Genomic DNA, 19628 nt, shown 5'->3' with positions numbered 1-19628 from the left:
TTTAATCATTAAAGCTCATTTGAACTTTAATAAATTAGCATGATGGGCTTATACTCTTACAAGCCCATGTTCCATGCTTCCATTACATTAATCTCATCATAATCCCGATTGACGATCCAATATCATCGATGTTACAATTTCAAATTATTTGTTATTATGATGTACACTTTAATTTCGAGATCACCAATGTCTAAATAAGTCAGGTGTACTCCTTTGACTGTCTTAACAGTCATGCTCTCAAAATTCCTATAAGCTTTTATAAATTTTATTTATAAGCTTATAAATTGATCATATCAAACTTATTTCTTATAAATCCAACTCATTGAATTTATTATCTCAACGAGAACAAGTAAACCAGTGCTTATGTGACCCTCAATGGTTCAGGGATACAGCTAGCCATGGGTTCACAACTCTTTGTGATTCAGGACATAATCTCTTATTCGGGCTTACCCTAACTTGCCACATTCTATGTATCAACAATTGATCATGAGAATGTCAGAAATCATATTTCTGATTAAATCCATCGAATCATGGTAAGAGCGTCTAGTAGCATCGCCCCATGATTCCCTAGTTATCACTGATAGTGCCTACAAGAATCAGTCGATTATGATTAACGTACAGTACAGTCCCTTCATCTCATATATCCCGATCGAATCTGCAACCATTGGTTCATCGAGGGTTGCATAATAATTCGATAACTATGTGATACATCTTTGAGAATAAATAGTGGCATCGCATGTACAATTGAAGAACTTCTTCTCTAACGTACATCTCATACTATGGCCAGAGATTCCATGCACTAGTATTTCATCAGATCACATAGGATATCCACACCCGCAGGTGAGCGGTGAATTCCTGACTCCGACGCACTGGCTCCTACATATGTCGCAACTGTACCCAATCTTGCCACCTGATGACTATCATGAAGTCGATAAACGAGTCAAAGCACAACCCTAGCATATAGAGCCTCAGTGTTGTCCCGGGTCGTAAGTACTAATGGTGTACAATCATAACCACGGATTTATCCTCTCGATGAATGATAACCACTTGGAAAATCCGAAGGAGGGTTGTTCGATATAATCATCATATGACTACCCATCTGCATGTTTGGACATATCTATGTCCTTACCAAGAAACGTAGTATACAACATCACATATGCTAGTCTCGAGCTCAAGCGACCTTTATCCATGTTTTAGGCGGCTGAATCGACTAGGAACGAATTTAGATTATACAGTGTTTACAAATGAGTTTCATCAACGAATTACGATTCATTTGTATTAAAGTATAATCAAGGACTTTATCTATGCTGATTGCATGGGTATACAGATAAAGTAAAACAAAACCATAAAAAGTTAAATTATATTAAAATAAAGATCGTTTATTACACTTGAGTCAATAAATTCCCTAGCCAACCGTTGGCTTGCAGTGCATCTACTATAACAGTTATCGTAGCGAACACCATTCCATTTGCAGCAATCTTTCTTGGCTTCCGCAGGTCCCCAAGTAGAGAGTATGCCATAATCATCTATCAAATCGTCTTTGACCTTAAGTAGCACCAATCTTTCCTTTTCTAAGCATCTCAATACATCGTCTCCGATGGTTCCACTAACGAGCAAGATCCATAAAATGACCTGAAAAAGCATGAAAGTGATGAGTTTTGTGGTGACAACATTCATTTTAATTTAATTTATGCCAATTACGTATGTCATATATAATGGCTCTTAGAGGACAAAATTCCAAGCTGGAACCTAAGCATTTGCCAAACAAAGCCCACTGTTTTGTTGCCTTGTTAAATTCTTCGTGAATAATACTTCACTTTGCTAGAGTGGACTTCAAGTCAATGGGGCCACACTCTATCATGGAGGTTGGACAAATTCCAACTATACCATAATTGTTACTACGGATGCATTTTATACAAGATGTTAATATAAAAATCTGAATTGAAAATAAAGAAGTATTGATAGCACAACATTGTTTGCTTCTATGCAAGATGTTCATATAATTATTTTGTATAAAAATACATCAAGATTGTTATTCCTGGTTTAGCATAAAAAAATCGATTTTTGGTTAGAGTGTGTGAAGAGTTAGTGTTGAATTTATTAGTTTCACAATTTAACAAACTGACCAGTAACCGATCAGAAGACCTGAACTGGACCGATAACTGAACTGGTAAAGCGTAACTGAATTGAAAGAGACTTGGAAGTTAAATAAAACTAGTAGAACTGAAGTAAACCAACTAAAGTTCTCAAAAGATTATTAAAGTCTCAGACTTAAGGTTGAAGAATCAATACATGTTGTTCTTTATGAAACTGTACAATCTGATAAGCCAACTGATGTATACATCCAGTTGAGCTAACAAATCGCTTAATAGATATCAGTCTTGAAGTTTACAGTGAAGAAGAAACTCACGCTGTCAGAAATATCCTTCAAATACAGTGAAGATGAAACTCACGCTGTCAGAAATATCCTTCAAACACCAGAACCCGAAGTGGTAAATCAACTAGTTGGACAAGAATCAGTTCGTAATGATCAGTTTGAAGTACACCAAGATAATATTCAAACACAAACTGAAGTCATTCCAACTAAAGCAGAAGAAACTGGTCAATTACAAACTTAACCAGTTGCGCAAAGAAGTTTGACAGATCCAACATACAGATGGAGAAAAATCATCCTCATGATTTGGTAATATGTAACCTATCTAGTCCGGTAAAGACTTGGAGACATATGCTTAATTTATTTATACACTCTACTTTTATATCTCAAATAGAACCAAAGAAAATTGAAAAAGCTCTAACTGATCCCAGTTGGTTAATTGCTATGCCACAAGAACTAAATCAGTTTACCCATAACAATGTCTGGATTTAGTTCCATGACCACTTTCAAAATCTATTATGGGTACAAAGTGGGTGTACATGAACAAACTGAACAAAGATGGTTCAGTTGTATGCAACAAAGCAAGGCTAGTTGCACAAGGCTATAGGCAAGAAAAAGGAATATACTATGATGAAACGTATGCTCCAATAGTTCGACTGGAAGCAATCAGAATATTCCTTGCCTACGTATCCTTCAAGATTTTCAAAGTATATCAAATGGATGTGAAAAGCTCATTTCTGAATGGTCAGTTACATGAAGACGTTTATGTAGAACAACTACCATGTTTTGTAAATCATTTACTTCCTGACCATGTTTATCATCTTAACAAAACTTTATATGGTTTTAAACAAGCACCCAGAGCTTGGTATGGGACTTTATTAAAATTTTTAATTGATAAAGATTTAACTGTAGGAACAGTTGACAAGACACTATTCAAATTCTCGAAGAAAGATCACTCTATACTTATTCAAATTTACATTGATGATATTATTTTAGGGTCAGCTAACGCAAAAATATGCAAAAATTCGATCTTACCGAGTTAAGATTCAAGGGAGTTCCACTATTCAATTGTATCATTGGTCATCGGTCAACAAAATATTCATTCATGCATTTCCAAGTTATTAACCTTAGAATTATATGGATAACCAATAAAGTTACGTTCTTGTGTTCTTCAAATTTAATTGACCAAACCATCATCCACTCAAAACTTATCAATAATCAATTGGGCATGATACGTTCCATATTGATTAAAAATAACATTTTCAGTTTGTGAAAATAGTTAATCCTGAAAATCTAATAATCGAGATGGCTACAATTGATAAATATAGTTTCATCGATTTATTTAGACTAAATATCTTATGATTATACAACACATCTAATTTATTGCTACTCACGTATCAATCATTCATGTCGGTTACAGATAACTGAATTTATTGATAACAGTAGAAAATTGTATATAAAATTAAATTGTCAGATTAATCGACATACAACTTTCATATAAATAAATCATAAACTAACAAATACTTGAATAAACAAGAATAATAAATTTAAAAAAACTCACAGTGATAAAATTGAAATAATAGAAATATCAATTGAATCAAAAATAAAAACTTAGACTTGAGTTCTTGAGAATAGATGAAAACTTCCTCTTCTTTCTCTTCTTTCTTTAACGTGAAGTTGGTGTGGGGTAGAGAGATGTCTAAAGATAAATCCAAAAACTAGAATAAAACTTAATAATACTAATAAGAAATTATGTCTATCAATAAGGAAAATAGAGCTTTTATTAAAATAAAACTCTATCAAATCTTCCCTTATTTCAATAATATATTTATATATTCAAAAGTCTTTAATGAATTAAATATCACAATTAAGACTCCTAAAATATGGTATTATCATCATAATTTCGAATTCCACTCCTTGCAATTCTCGTCAGCTTCATTTTTTTTAGATAACTGAAAAATAGTCACAAGACATACCCACGTCTTCTGAAAAATTCAGCTTCAAGTCATCCATAAAGTTCATATGGGTAACTTCAAATGTGATATAAAAATCATCTTTTTAGCACATATTTATCCAAAGAGCATAAAACTTCATCCTATCACAAAATAACACAAAATTGTATCAATTAAACATGTTGGAAGCGAGAATAATAAAAAATTTGATAATAAAAATACGAACTATTATGATCTTATCATGGACATGAAAATATGAAAGCAAAGCATACATCTTGCCAAAATTTGCTGAATTTTTTGATAAATATTGTAGAGAAATTTTGTAGTAATTTTCCTGATGATTGAAGTTGACCGTCAATCTTTTTTCTTCCCTCTTGGCCTTTATTCAAATTCATGTAATCGATCCCTAATTCGATCATGGTCGGTTATCGAGCAGACAAGCCAAAATCACAAGTTTTACTTTTCTTGTGGGCCTAACTTTTTTTGTTTATTTTCTTGGACCTACAAAAATTTAATTTTGTGGCCTACAATATCAAAAACCGAGCTGAGATTTAAATGCTAGAATTTAAGCTTTCGAGCTTTTAGAGCTCGAGCATAAAATGAATTACTAGATCGAGTTCGAGCTCAAGTTGACAACATTTAAATCGAGTCAAGTTCAAGTAGTATGATACTCGACCTCCAGTGACACTTATCATGTTTTTCTATGAATTAATTTCAATTTTGTCTTGTATACTGAATATATATTTTATTTTATATATTCTTCTTTTTTATTATAATTATTTTGCTAATTTTGTGTTCCTTATTGTAGGATAATTAAGAAATTTTTTTCTCTTGGAAATATCTATTATTTGAATAAAGTTAAAATACATAACAGAAGAGAAAGAATAATATAATCAAGTATATTTTTACTTCCAATGTACTTCAAATTTTCGCACCAGCTATTGATAATTTCAAAACTGTTATGAAAAAGTAAAAATTTATGGTAAAAACTAAAAATATCAAACTCTCAAAATTTACCAAATTACACAGTTTATAAAATTTTTCTATCTACTCAATTGTGATTTTCTTCACAATGAAATATCTATTTATAGAATTTCTTTACAAATAATCCAAAAATAAATTCATTATTACATACATCATCACACACTAATTTTCAATATTTACAACTCTTATTTTCAACATTCAAATATTCAATACACATATTTTAAATATTAATTTTCAACACTCCCCCTTGTGATGATGATCATAATGATTGTTTTCATTACGTGTTTTTATACTGCCTCGTTAAAAATCTTACTAGGAAAAACCCATTGGGATAAAAACCATAATAAGGGAAAAAGAGTGTAGTCACGTAAACTCCCCCTCATGTTGACACGAACAATTCTTCACAAATTTCGTAGATTGCGCATCCCAATATTATATATGTGCTTTCTGAATATTGTCGTAGAAAGTGCCTTTGTGAAGAGATCTGATGAGTTTTCACTTGATTGAATGTGACGAGCATCAATATATTTATTCTTCTCAAACTCCTTGGTGAATGCGAAGAACTTAGGAGGAATATGTTTAGTTCTATCGCTTTTTATGTATCCTTTTTTCATTTGACCAACACATGCAACATTATCTTTATTTAGTATCATAGGCTTCTCATCGAATGATAATCCGCATGAGATTTGGATATGTTGGGTCATTGATTTTAACCACACACATTCACGACTTGCTTCATGTAGTGTAATAATCTCGACATGATTTGATGATGTTACGAGTGTTTGTTTCTGTGAACGCCAAGAAATTGCAGTGCCTCCACGAGTAAATACATATCCAGTTTGGGAACGTGCCTTGTGTGGATCAGATAAGTATCCAGCATTGGCATAACCAATTATACTTGGATTAACATCGTTTGAATACAAAAGTCCCAAGTCTGTTGTTCCTTGTAGATAACGGAATATATGTTTAATTCCGCTCCAGTGTCTCTTTGTTGGATATGTGCTAAATCTTGCTAATAAATTTACGGCAAAAGATATATCAGGTCTTGTACAATTTGTAGGATACATAAGGGCACCAATAGCACTTAGATATGGTACTTCTGGACTAAGAATATCTTCATCATCTTCACATGGACGGAATGGATTCTTTTCTATGTTTAATAATCTAACAACCATTGGAGTACTTAAAGGATTTGATTTATCCATATTAAAACATTTAAGGATATTTTCTGTATAATTTGTCTGGTGAACAAATATTCCACATTCTTTTTGTTCAATTTTTAAACTCAGACAATACTTGGTTTTTCCAAGATCCTTTATTTCAAATTCTTACTTCACGTATGACACAACTTCTTGAATTTTCTTATTCGTTCCAATGATGTTTAAATCATCAACATATACAGCAATAATTACGCATCCGGATGTTGTTTTCTTAATGAAAACACAAGGGCATATTGAATTATTTACATATCCCTTTTTTATCAAGTGATCACTTAGCCGATTATACCATATTCGGCCGGATTGCTTTAACACATATAATGACCTTTGTAATTTCACAGAATAACATTCTTTGGGTTTTGAACTTTGTGCTTCAGGCATCTTAAATCCTTCAGGGATTTTCATATATATATTACTATCAAGTGATCCATATAAGTAAGCTGTAACAACATCTATAAGACGCATTTTAAAATTTTCAGATACCGCCAAGCTAATCAAATACCGAAACGTAATTGTATCCATCACGGGAGAATACATTTCTTCATAATCAATTTCAGGCCTTCGAGAAAAACCTTGTGCAACAAGTCGAGCTTTATATCTTACTATTTCATTTTTCTCATTTCGCTTTCAAATAAAAACTCATTTGTATCCAATAGGTTTTACACCTTCAGTTGTAAGGACTATAGGTCCAAAAACATTACGTTTATTTAGCGAATCCAATTCAACCTGGATGACATCTTTCCATTTTATCCAGTCCTGTCGATTTTTACATTCACTAAAAGATTTTGGTTCATGATTTTCATTATCATTTATGATGTCGATTGCCAAATTATAAGAAAATATATAATCAATTTCTTCTATATCTTTTCGGTTCCTTATTTTTCCAGTATTAATATAATTGATAGAGATTTCACGATTCTCGTCAGTTTGTGGTTCTGACAGAACATTTTCATCATCATGTAGTTCTTCAGGAACATCATTTTCTATTTTGTGATCATCATGTGTTTCTTCATGAACAACATTCTCTATTTTGTGATCATCGTGTTTCTCTATGAATTTTCTTTTTCGAGGATTTTTATCCTTGGAATCGACTGGCCTTCCACGCTTCAAGCGTTTTACGACATCATGAGTTTTTTCAATTTGTTTCTTTGGAATTTCAATTCGAGCAGGAGCATTTACAGCATGCATATATGATTTAGTTACCCCTTTTGCATCTGTGAATGCATCTGGTGTTTGATTTGTTATTCTTTGCAAGTGCACAATTTGTTGTACATCTTTTTCACATTTTTTTATTCTTGGATCCATATGTAACAATGATGATACATACCATGTAATTTCTTTTTCGGTATGTTTCTTGTCTCCCCCTAACAATGAGAAGATTTCCTCATTAAAATGACAATCAGCAAAACGTGCTGTGAACACGTCGCCTGTCTGAGGTTCAAGATATCGAATGATTGATGGACTATCATAACAGATATAAATTCCAATCTTTATTTGAGGTCCCATTTTCTTTCGTTGAGGTGGTGCAATAGGCACATACACCATACATCCAAAAATTCTTAGATGACAAATGTCTGTTCTTTACTAAATGCAAGCTGCAATTGAGAGTATTTATGATATGCACTTGGTCTGATGCGAATTAATACAGCAGCATGTAAAATTGCATGTCCCCATATAGAAATAGGTAGATTTGTTTTCATAATCATTGGTCTAGCAATCAGTTGCAGACGTTTAATCAATGATTCAGCCAATCCATTCTGTGTATGCACATGAGCAATATGATGTTCAACAATGATTCCAATAGACATACAATAATCATTGAAAGTTTGGGAAGTAAATTCACCAGCATTATCAAGTCTAATTTTTTTGATTGTATAATCGAGAAATTGATTCCTCAATTTTATTATTTGAGCAAGTAATCTTGCAAATGCAACATTTCGAGTTCACAATAAACATATATGTGACCATCTGCTGGAGGCATCAATCAATACCATAAAATATATAAATGGTCCACATGGTGGATGGATTGGTCCACAAATATCACTTTTAATACGTTCAAGAAACATTGGTGATTCAGTTTGGATTTTGGCTAGTGATGTTCTTATAATAAGTTTTCCAAGAGAATATGCTTTACATTTAAACTTATTATTCTGAAAGATCTTCTGGTCTTTCAGCAGATGACCATGTGTATTTTCTATAATTCTTCGCATCATTGTTGAACCAGGATGTCCTAATCGATCATGGCAATTGGTTAATATTGAAGAATTATCAACTACCATGTTTGATTCAATGGGACTTATATGTGTATCATGCAATCCAGTAGGGAGCATTGATAGTTTTTCAATCACATATTTCTTTCCTGATTTATATGTGGTAAGACACATATATTTCTCATTATCTTCATTCATTGTTTGTGTATCATACCCACGGGAATATATATCATTAAAACTCAACAAATTTTTTTTTTGATTGTGGTGAATACAAAGCATCATTGATCAAAATTTTTTTACCATTAGGTAACAAAAATTGTGCTTTACCACAACCTTTAATCAAGTCTACATGACCTGATATTGTATTTACCATTGTTTTTGTTAGTTTTAGTTCCAAGAAGTATCTTTTATCTCGGAGGATAGTGTGCATTGTACCACTATCAGATATGCAAACTTCAGCTTTGTTAATAGTATTTTCCATATTTGAACTTCAAAAAAAAATATGCAATGAAATAAAATTACTGACAATACATTTATAAAAATAAAATACAATACAATACAAATGTAAAAATATAACACACGATAAAATATTATCATACGAGTAAATAGTAAAATAAAATATTTTACATATCTATTTCACCAGTAAATTGATCATTGTCCGAGAAATCAATCAGAAAATCTCCAGCATCAAAATGAGTTGAATCACTCAAAGGTTCACTGTGTTCAGTGAAGTTGGTCTCCTTTTCTTTCTCTTTTATTGATTCTTTATAAAGTTTACAAAGGTGCTCAGGGGCTCAACAAATACCGGATCAATGTCCTGGAGTACCACATCTAAAACAAGAACTTTCAAATCTTTTTGAGTGATTCTCATTAACACTCATATTCTCATGATGCCTTTCAATGGATGGTTTGGGACGCTCTTTTGAGATGAGTTATAGGAGTAACTATCTCGATTATTTTCAAAACCACGGCCACGTCCACGACCACAACTACTTCCACGTCCACGTCCACGTCCACGACCTCGATTTCGTCCTCGACCAAAATCTTGTCTATAACTTTGATTTTGGTTTCCAGATTTTAATTCATTTTTGCTTATGACATTTACTTCAGGAAATGCCGTTGAACTAGTGGGTCGTGCCTGATGATTTCTCATTAATAGCTCGTTATTCTTTTCCGCCACAAGCAGACAGACGATAAGTTCAGAATATCTCGAAAATCCACGCACTCTATATTGTTGTTGTAGAGTTATATTTGATGCGTGAAAAGTGAAAAATGTTTTTTCAAGAATTTTCAATTCAGTAATCTCGTGTCCACAAAATTTCAATTGCGAGATTATTCTATACATCGTTGAGTTGTAATCACTGACTTTTTTAAAATCTTGGAATCTCAACGTATTCCATTCATCCCGTGCGGTCGGAAGTATAACTTCTCTTATATGTTCGAATCTTTCTTTTAATCCATTCAACAAAGCCATGAGATCTTTTTCAATTAGATATTAACATTTTAATTCTTCATCGAGATGTCGACGCAAAAATATCATGGCTTTTGTATTTTCTTGTGAGGTGGATATGCCATTTTCTTTTATAGTCTCATTTAGACCCACTGACTCAAGATGCATTTCTACATCGAGAGTCCATGGCATATAATTATTTCCCGTAATATCAAAGCAATGAATTCAAGCTTTGCCAAGTTTGACATGGTGGTACTAAAAAAAATTACGATGCATTTTATTAGTTAATGAATATTGCAATACAAAGTAATAGATAAACAACAAGTACAAGCATTCGTAAAAATAAAGAAAACACACGAGGAGGATATTCTTCGATAAACACAAAACTCGTGAGTATTATAACCAAAATAATTAAAAATAAACTTGAGAAAGATATCTTTTTTTCCTTCGAAAATTTGATGAAGAATAATTTTTAGAGAAGAAGAGAAATGTGAAGTGATTGAATGTGTTTGTGAGATCATATTTATAGAGCAAAACCTAGCCGTTTTGTTGCCGTTTATGACCGTTGGTGTACAAAAAAATAAATGTATGTATTTGTATAATTTTATGGTAATAATATAGTGTATATAATATTAGTCATGTTTAAATAATTATGTATATAATATCACATTATTATAATGAGGTGTCATAAGGTATTTTGTTTAAAAACCTTATAGACTTTTATACTTGTCGTATCCCTTACCGGGAGTGTGAGATGTCGTCTTAACATCCTCCCATGATTTATAACAAGTTTTTTGAAAAATTTATTTTTATTATTTCTGATCTTTATTATATAATAACATTATATTATATATTAAATATATACACAATAAATAAATAAACAGTAAAATAAATATTATTAATTTTGATACCTTTTTCTTCTGTTTTGAAGCTTGGGAAAATATGGAGGACTTATAGAGCTTCGTGCTGATAACGTGTTATGAAAAAGTAAAAATTTATGGTAAAAAGTAAAAATCTCAAAATCTCAAAATTTACCAAATTACACAGTTTATAAAATTTTTTTCTCTACTCAATTGTGATTTTCTTCACAAATGAAAGATCTATTTATAAAATTCTTTACAAATAATCTGAAAATAAATTCATCATCACACACTAATTTTCAATATTTACAACTTATTTTCAACATTCAAATATTCAATACACATATTTTAAATATTAATTTTCAACAAAAACAACACAATTATCCTTTTCCAATTTTAATAAACAAAAGTTATCTTTAATTTTGAACTATGTAAAACCAAAACTAACGTAAGAAAATATATGTCACGGGCGTGGGTTAAGGGATAGTGTTCAAATTTCGGATAAAACTGAAAAAATCAAAAATATCGAACATTGAATTGAACCGAAAATCGAATTTTATAATTCAGATATAAATGTTAAAATCGAAATTTATTTGGTTCGGTTTCGGATTATATATGTCAAAATCGAACCGACCGAAAAAATCTAAATTTCATTAAATTAATAATTTTATTTTTATTATATATTTTTTGAGATGATAATAATGAATGATGAATTATTTTGAATAATATTTAGTTGATTGTTGTTTATGTAATTCGTTTAGACTTTATATTTAATTGTTTTACTAAGAAATCATGTAAAAAGATAACATATTATATTTTACAATATATTTATCTTATTAATTTAAATAATTGTATCAAAACCGAAACAATCGACCGAAATAACCGAACCATTTCAGTAGAAAACCGAACCGAATCAAAGAAATTAAATGGTTCGGATATCAGATTATATATTTGTAAAATTGAAAATTGAAAAAATCGAAAATCGAATCGAACCGACCGATGAATACCCCAATCAATATCCAACTCAATTACAATGTAACTGTAGAGCCGCTCTATAACTTGAAAGCACAAAAGCAAAAAAAACAAGAAATCTAATTCTTGTGGACAAAAGGCACTGAAACATAAAACGGTAGTAATAATAATAATATAAAAGTAAATCAGATTCAAGATATTGAAATCTTTATTACATTCATATATTTATTTTCCCTTAAACAGAAGTATTAATTAAACACACAATCTTCTATGACTAATTCTCAAAATATCTTCGCATGTGGTTCCAATTCACAGCTATCCTTACATGCACCCAATCATTCACATTTACCACCATCTTAAAATATATAAGCCTCCAAGATTTTTTGAGTGCTAACGTCCCGAACACTCCCCAAAAGCCAACAATGAACCCAAGTGCCATTGCCACATAAAAACCTGTACTTATGAGCTCGCCATGGTCCATCCCATCAACATTTTCTGTAGAGATTGGGTTTTCATCGCCCGGACAATGCTTTGGAAGTGGAGGACCACAAAGTAGAGGATTTCCTGTATACGAAGAAGAGTCGAAAGTTTGTATTTGATTGTTCCATGGAATTTTACCGGACAAGTTGTTGAAAGACAAGTTTAGAACTCCAAGATGACTCAGTTGTGACAGGGTGTCTGGAATTTCACCTGAAAGGTTGTTTTCCGACAAATCAAGAGAATTTAAAATTTTTAACTGGCCAATGTCTTGTGGAATAGAGCCTGTCAAGTTGTTTCTGGAAAGATTCAAGGCAAAAAGGCCATTAAGATTTGATATTTCATGAGGTATATGTCCAACTAACTTATTACTTGAAAGATCAACGACTTTCAAAAGTATTAGATTTCTGACATACTCGACCTCCTTCTCTTTCCATACTAATGTTATGCTGTCGTAGAAGAGCTCCCCCACAAATCCACTTGGGAAAACATATGATATATTGTCCGGTATTTGGTTAACATCTGGGTTCAAACTCATAGAACTGAAATTGTTCATACATTTGGGTATTGTTCCAGAAATCTTATTCAAAGACAGATCCAATAGTTGTAGATTTCGTAGATGACACAAGGTTAAAGGCAAGCTACCATAGAAGTCATTGGATCTTAGGCTTAGCACAGCCAACATTGGCAAACTTCCACCTATCCATGCTGGAACGTGACCAGTCAAATTGTTTTCTCCGAGATCCAAAACATGTAACCAACGACACTTCCTCAATGATGTAGGAATCTCTCCTCTAAAACTGTTGTTTCTTATATGTAAAGAAGAAAGAACACTCATGTAGCCAAGTGATTCTGAAATTCTCCCGGAGAAATTGTTGTTTGCCACATTAAAATACTCGATATATGTCAAATTCTTCAGACAATGAGGAAGATCACCTGATAATCTGTTGTCTGAAATGTCAAGAACCACCACAAAACTTGCGGCACAAATACGTGTCAATCTCCGCGATAATTTATTCCTTGCAAGATTTACAAAATTTAAGGACGGAGCCAAAAGGGGCAGCGTATCAAACTCATTGGAGCTCAAGTCAACATAGCGGAAAGTTTCACATGATAAATCAGGAGCAATGCCATATATCTGGTTATTTGACATATTCAAATACCAAAAACAAATCGAATTGTCCCAAATCTTTTTATCTATTGTGTCTGAAATCTGAGTATTTGAAATATCAAGACTTGCAGACTGGCCACATGCATTCAGAAGCCAGTATGGAAATTCTGGCCCCAACTTGCAAAATGTCAAACTTATAAATATAATTTTAAATGGAGGTTTCCAATGAGAGCTGATCTCTACTCTTAAATTCGAGTTCAAAGACAAGTCCAGGTCATAAAATTGATCAGAATAGTTCGAAAAATGGGCTTCATTAATAATGCCCTCCAAGTTGTTTGAACCAAGGTTCAATACCTCAAGTTTAGATAGGGATCCGATGCTTTTAGCTAGAGTTCCATTGAATCTGTTACCTTGTAGCCGCACTAATGCCAATGATGTACATGATGCAAGATCAGGCACACTGCCGACAAATCGATTTTCAGACAATAGTGGAGCTTCAAGATGGGGAAGTCTCAACGTATGAGGTAGTGAGCCACACAACAGATTTTCACTTAGATCAAGATATTTGAACATGGTGGAATTCCATAAACCACTAGGAATTCGTTCTTCAAGCATGTTATTGGATAAATCAACATAAAGGAAGGATGTCAGATTCCCTAAAGTATCAGGAATCCCACCTTCAAGCATGTTAACACTGAGATCGACATGGGAAAGGGATTCAAGATTCCCCAAAGCAACAGGAATCTTCCCTTTCATAGCATTATGACTGAAATCAATATAACTAAAGCTACTGCTCATGTTAAGAAACCAGACTAAAATCGATATGGTGTTCAGGGAACAGCAAGAAAAATCGATGACAGAAAGAGACGTAGAAGAGTTGATGAAAGGAAGTGATGTAGGAAGAACTGATGAAAAGGTACAGTCCGGCATGTGCAATGATTTCAGTGTGCGAAGTTTGCTTATTGTTTGCATCCATGTCGTAACTGTACTGAGATCAAGTCCACCGAGATCAAGATATTCCAGTGAGCGTAAATTACAAAGCCAATCAAGATCTGTAATATTTAGTAACCAGTTCTCACTAAGATCAAGATGTTGCAACATGGATAGCTTCCCTAGATGATGTGAGATCAAACCACGAAAATTGGAATTAGCCAAATTGAGAAACTTAAGTTTAGCAAGAGAGCCAAAAAATTCAGGAATAGAGGTCTCATTAAAATCGTTGGTGCTGAGGTCGAGATGATTAAGATATTCTAGTTCAACCAAAGACGGGCTTATCTTACCGGCCAAGTGATGAAAATAGGTATGTCTCCCCTTGGGACCGAAAAGATCCAACGCCACGACGTGATTACTGCGGTTATCGCAGCGAACACCATTCCATTTGCAGCAATCTTTCTTGGCTTCCTCAGGTCCCCAAGTAGAGAGTATGCCATAATCATCTATCAAATCATCTTTGACCTTAAGTAGCACCAATCTTTCCTTTTCTAAGCATCTGACTACGTCGTCTCCGATGGTTCCACTAACGAGCAAGATCCATAAAATGACCAGAAAAAGTAGCGTATGCATGAAAGTGATGAGTTTTTTGGTGACAACATTCATATTAATTTAATTTATGCCAATTACATATGACAATTACATATGTCATATATAATGGCTCTTAGAGGACAAAATTCCAAGCTGGGACCTAAGAATTTGCCAAACAAAGTCCACAATTTTCTTGCCTTATTAAATTCTCCGTGAATAATAATACTTCACTTTGCTAGAGTGGACTTCAAGTCAATGGGGCCACACTCTATCATGGAGGTTGGACAAATTCCAACTATTCCATAATTGTTACTGCGGATGCGTTTTACACAAGATGTTAATATGAATATCTGAATTGAAAACAAAAAAATATTGATAGCACAACATTGTTTGTTTTTATGCAACATGTTCATATAATTATTTTGTATAAAAATACATCGAGATTGTTACTCCTAGTGTAGCACAGAAAAAACCGAGTTTTGGTTAAAGTGTGTGAAGAGTTAGTGTTGGAATTTATTAGTTTCACAGTTTGACAAATTGACCAGTAACCGATCAGAAGACCTGAACTAAACCGATAACTAAACTGGTAAAGCGTAACTAAATTGAAGGAGACTTGGCAGTTCAATGGAACTAGTAAAACTGAAGTAAACCAACTAAAGTTGTAGTGCCCAAATTCAATACACGTATAACCCATGCATTTATTTAATTATTAAATCATTTATTTAAGTTTAAATTGAGTTTTAGCCATGCATGATTTATTTGAATGCATTATTTTAAATTAATTATGTTTATGAGATGCACGTTAAAATGTTTTTGAGTTTCATGTTTCAGGCGATTACTCGAGGCGGGATCGAGGAAAAGACCGGTGACGATTTTTGGGTACTTTAAAATTGGGGTATTTTAATTTTTAGTCAAGAATGAGGCGTTTTAGATAATTTATTAAGTTTTAGTATTTTAAAGCCTAAATTATTAATTTAGGGATTTAGAGTTTTAAAACTTTTAAATTAACATTTCTTATTTTATCTTGCATATTAGAGAATTTTATAAATGAGTGTGTGTTTAATTTTAATTAAGGAATTGGTTATAGCTAGAGGTGTATTAGCCTTTTTAATTAAATTAATAATTTCTAAATGAGCAAATTTTAGTCTCTAATTATTTCAAAACTCACGCTACACACACACACACAAAAACGTTTTCACATGCCTCAAACACACACACCCATATTTGCAAATCAGTTTTATTATGTTTGAGAGAACAAAACTAGGGTTCTAAGAGAAGAATAGCAGCCGCCCCTTCTTCTGGAAATCCTGCGAGATTTAGTCAAGTTTTCTTCACAGAATTTAGTGCCACGCTCGTCCCGGATCAACCTCGCTTCTTTCTCCGCTTCGGTATCGCCGTTTCGGTAAAGTTTATCATCAAAAGGCACGTATATTCTGTTATTTCTGCATCGATCTCGTCATATTATGTGTTGTGTTATTTTTATGCGTAAAATTTTATGTGTGACGTTCGTCGTTTGAGCGGAAATTGGTTTGGATCAGTTTTGAAATAATTTCTAGATCTGAAAACTCGTTTTTACTGTCTTTTTAAATACTGCGACTTTTCGGTCGTGATTCTGAGAAAACTTTCAACTCAAAAATTGTAGAACTTTTCGATACCTTCGATTTGACAGTAAATTCAAAATATTTGGATAAAAATTGAGTGAGTTATGACGTTTTTCGTGGGACTGCTCAAACTGCGTTTTTCAGAAAATTATGTATCGATGCGTTTTGGAGATTTTATTGTTGCAGGCTTCGTTGGGAATCGACCGGTGATCGTTGCTGCGTCTAGGTATGATCAGTATGATGTTGGGTTGTTATTTGACATGTCGTTCGGTGTTGATAGGTACTCGAATACACTAGAAGTCGTAGGAACCGATTTAGTGTCAATTGCCACGTTTTTGAATTGTATGTGTCGTAAGGTGGACGTCATTGCTTTGGGTGCTTGTATGAAGTTGGTTTCATGTTATGGCATGTTAGGATGTGTCTCGAGATGTCGGTTCATGGTCCGTACGAACAAGTCTAGAATGTAAGCAGGACATGTACATGATTTTCGTGAGTTCGCGTCCAACGAGAGTACACGGACCCGAACACGAACCCTGGCACGGGGTCTGTGTCTTTGTTTCTTCTTGACTATCCTTTTTGCGAGAGTACACGGACCCCCACACGGACCAGGACACGAGGTTTGTGCCTTTATATCATTCGTAGTGTATTTCTACCGAGTCTACACGGACCCGGAGCCGGACCAGGGCACGGGGTCCGTGTCCTTTCCTTTTGTTGGTACCTTCTTTGCGCACATACACGGACCCAGTCCCGGGGTCCGTGTACCTCTTATATTGGGGAAAATTTAATCGTTTGTTTTGGGATTTCTTGTGATGGTTTAGTACATTGATTTAAATGAGGTCAATTCCCGAGTGTCTTAGAACGCCTTAAGTGTTGATGGAGTTTGGTGGTGAGCATGCGTACCTACGTCTAAGAAATGCAAGTTAAGCATGTAAATTCATGATTAGTATGTGCAGCAACGGCCCCGATCGAAGTCCACCGAATCCCTCAACGCCAAGTAAGTATGTTCGACGTGCAAGAAAATATTTTTAAATTTTTGATATATGCTAAATGTCTTGCGACCAATTTATGAATTGGTTTGGAAGTCGGTGAACGTGGCCGAGGACCTCTCCACCCCGTTAAATCATGAACGGGTTTAGATCGTGATTGGAAAGCGTTAAATCATGAACGTGGACCAATCAGCCCGTTAAATTATGAACGGGGATCTCATGTATGTGGCAGTGGATACGTCCCTGTCATTCCAGTACTGTGGTTTAGTCTGATCAGGCGATTATGATATGAGTCACTTCCTTTGAAACATTCTCTACTCAAAATTATGAAGTTCATGTATGTTCAAGTATGTACCAGTATGCAAGCATGTTTATGAAAAGTTTTCACGTTATGGCACGTCTATGTAATGTACGTATGTTCAGTTTAGTGCAAGTTCAAGTTTCAAGTATGTATGTCATATTTTAAAGTTGCATGTGGTTTTATTACGTAATACTCGTTATTTTCAGTTTATACGTGTTGAGTCTTTAGACTCACTAGACTTGATCGATGCAGGTGAGGATGTTTATGAGGAGACAGGAGGTGGGGGACCAAGGAGCAGGCTTGGACTGAGCGGGAGGCTAAACCCGAGGACCGCCCACGTTATTTTTACGATTTTTATGCAGTTTAAAATACTCTGATTTGATGTGGGTTACGATGTTTGAAACAAGCATTTTGTCAGCAAATTTTTATTGGTGAACGAATGATGTAGTGACGACCGTATTGCTTTTATTTTTGTATTCCAGAAAATTTTTAATTCTTCCGCAAATTTTATTAGTAAAAAGTACGGTATGTTACAGTTGGTATCAGAGCGGTGTTCTTGTAAAGGGTTACGCCTACTGCCAGTCGCAAGAAGCTCACGAAGTCACACATCAAGTCTATAAGTTTTAAAGTTTTGAATTATGTTATGTATTAAGCAATAAGTCATGAATTCAGCATGCCCCTGTTTTAAGTTCAATATACGTGCATCTTATGTTGTTTATATCATTTTCATGCATGTGAGGCTTATGTGTTGGGTAATTTATTGGAACAGTATGCCTCTTAGACGCTTGATTAACCGAGAAGCAAGGGAAGATGACAGAGAGGCCCGAAATGAGGAGAGGGCCAATCCTCCACCTTCGGATATGCAAGCTCAGATGCTTGCAGGTATGACGCAGTTCTTCGCACAGTTTGCGAGGAACCAGACTGCAGTATTTGCGGGGGAGAGGCCCAGACCGGAAGCAGTTTACGAGAGGTTCAGACGTATGAGCCCAAAGGAGTTTTCGGGTACCACTGACCCGATGGTAGCTGAAGGATGGATTAAGTCCATCGAGGTAATCTTCGACTTCATGGAACTGGCTGATGCAGACCGGGTCAGGTGCGCCACGCTCCTTCTGACAGGGGACGCCAGACTATGGTGGGAGAGTGCGTCAGTGGCAGTCAACTTGGAGGTACTGCCTTGGAATGGGTTCAAAGAGGTTTTCTACTCGAAGTACTTCACTGAAGAAGTACGCTCTTGCCTAACCAGAGAGTTCATGACGTTGCGTCAAGGGGATAGCAGCGTGGCGGAGTTTGTTAGGAAGTTTGAAAGGGGGTGTTACTTCGTACCCCTCATTGCGAATGATGTCCAGGCAAAGTTGAGGCATTTCATGGATGGTTTGCGGCCGATTTTGCGCCGTGATGTCCGAGTTGCGGGTCCTACTACTTATGCAGTCGCCGTATCTAGAGCACTGGCGGCAGAGCAGGATCAGAGGGATATCGAGTTGGACAGGTAGGGCAAGAGGCCCTATCAGGCACCACCGCAACACCAGCAGCAGCAGCATCAGAGGCCCCAGTTTAAGAAACCGTATCGGGGGCCGCCAGGGACGAAGCCATATCAAGGACCGCCAAAGAGTAA

The 19628-nt window shown here is 34.4% G+C and overlaps 1 protein-coding gene across 1 annotated transcript; it reads right to left on the bottom strand.

The window, feature by feature from the left end:
* Positions 1-12218: 12218 nt before the first annotated feature.
* LOC142534374 (receptor-like protein EIX2) lies at positions 12219-15225 on the bottom strand. Its single transcript, XM_075641211.1, has one exon. The coding sequence runs from the start codon at positions 15201-15203 to the stop codon at positions 12294-12296; it is 2910 nt and encodes a 969-aa protein (XP_075497326.1). The 5' UTR covers positions 15204-15225; the 3' UTR covers positions 12219-12293.
* Positions 15226-19628: the final 4403 nt, after the last annotated feature.

The sequence above is a fragment of the Primulina tabacum genome, unplaced genomic scaffold (assembly GCF_025594145.1).
Source record: "Primulina tabacum isolate GXHZ01 unplaced genomic scaffold, ASM2559414v2 Contig448, whole genome shotgun sequence".
Taxonomy (NCBI): domain Eukaryota; kingdom Viridiplantae; phylum Streptophyta; class Magnoliopsida; order Lamiales; family Gesneriaceae; genus Primulina; species Primulina tabacum.
The sequence above is the reverse complement of the archived record's forward strand: the minus strand, read 5'-3'. Positions and strand labels throughout refer to the sequence as shown.

What these genes read in the sequence shown, in the direction of transcription:
- LOC142534374 (XM_075641211.1), bottom strand. Translation starts at nt 15,203, where the DNA reads ATGAATGTTGTCACCAAAAAACTCATCACTTTCATGCATACGCTACTT.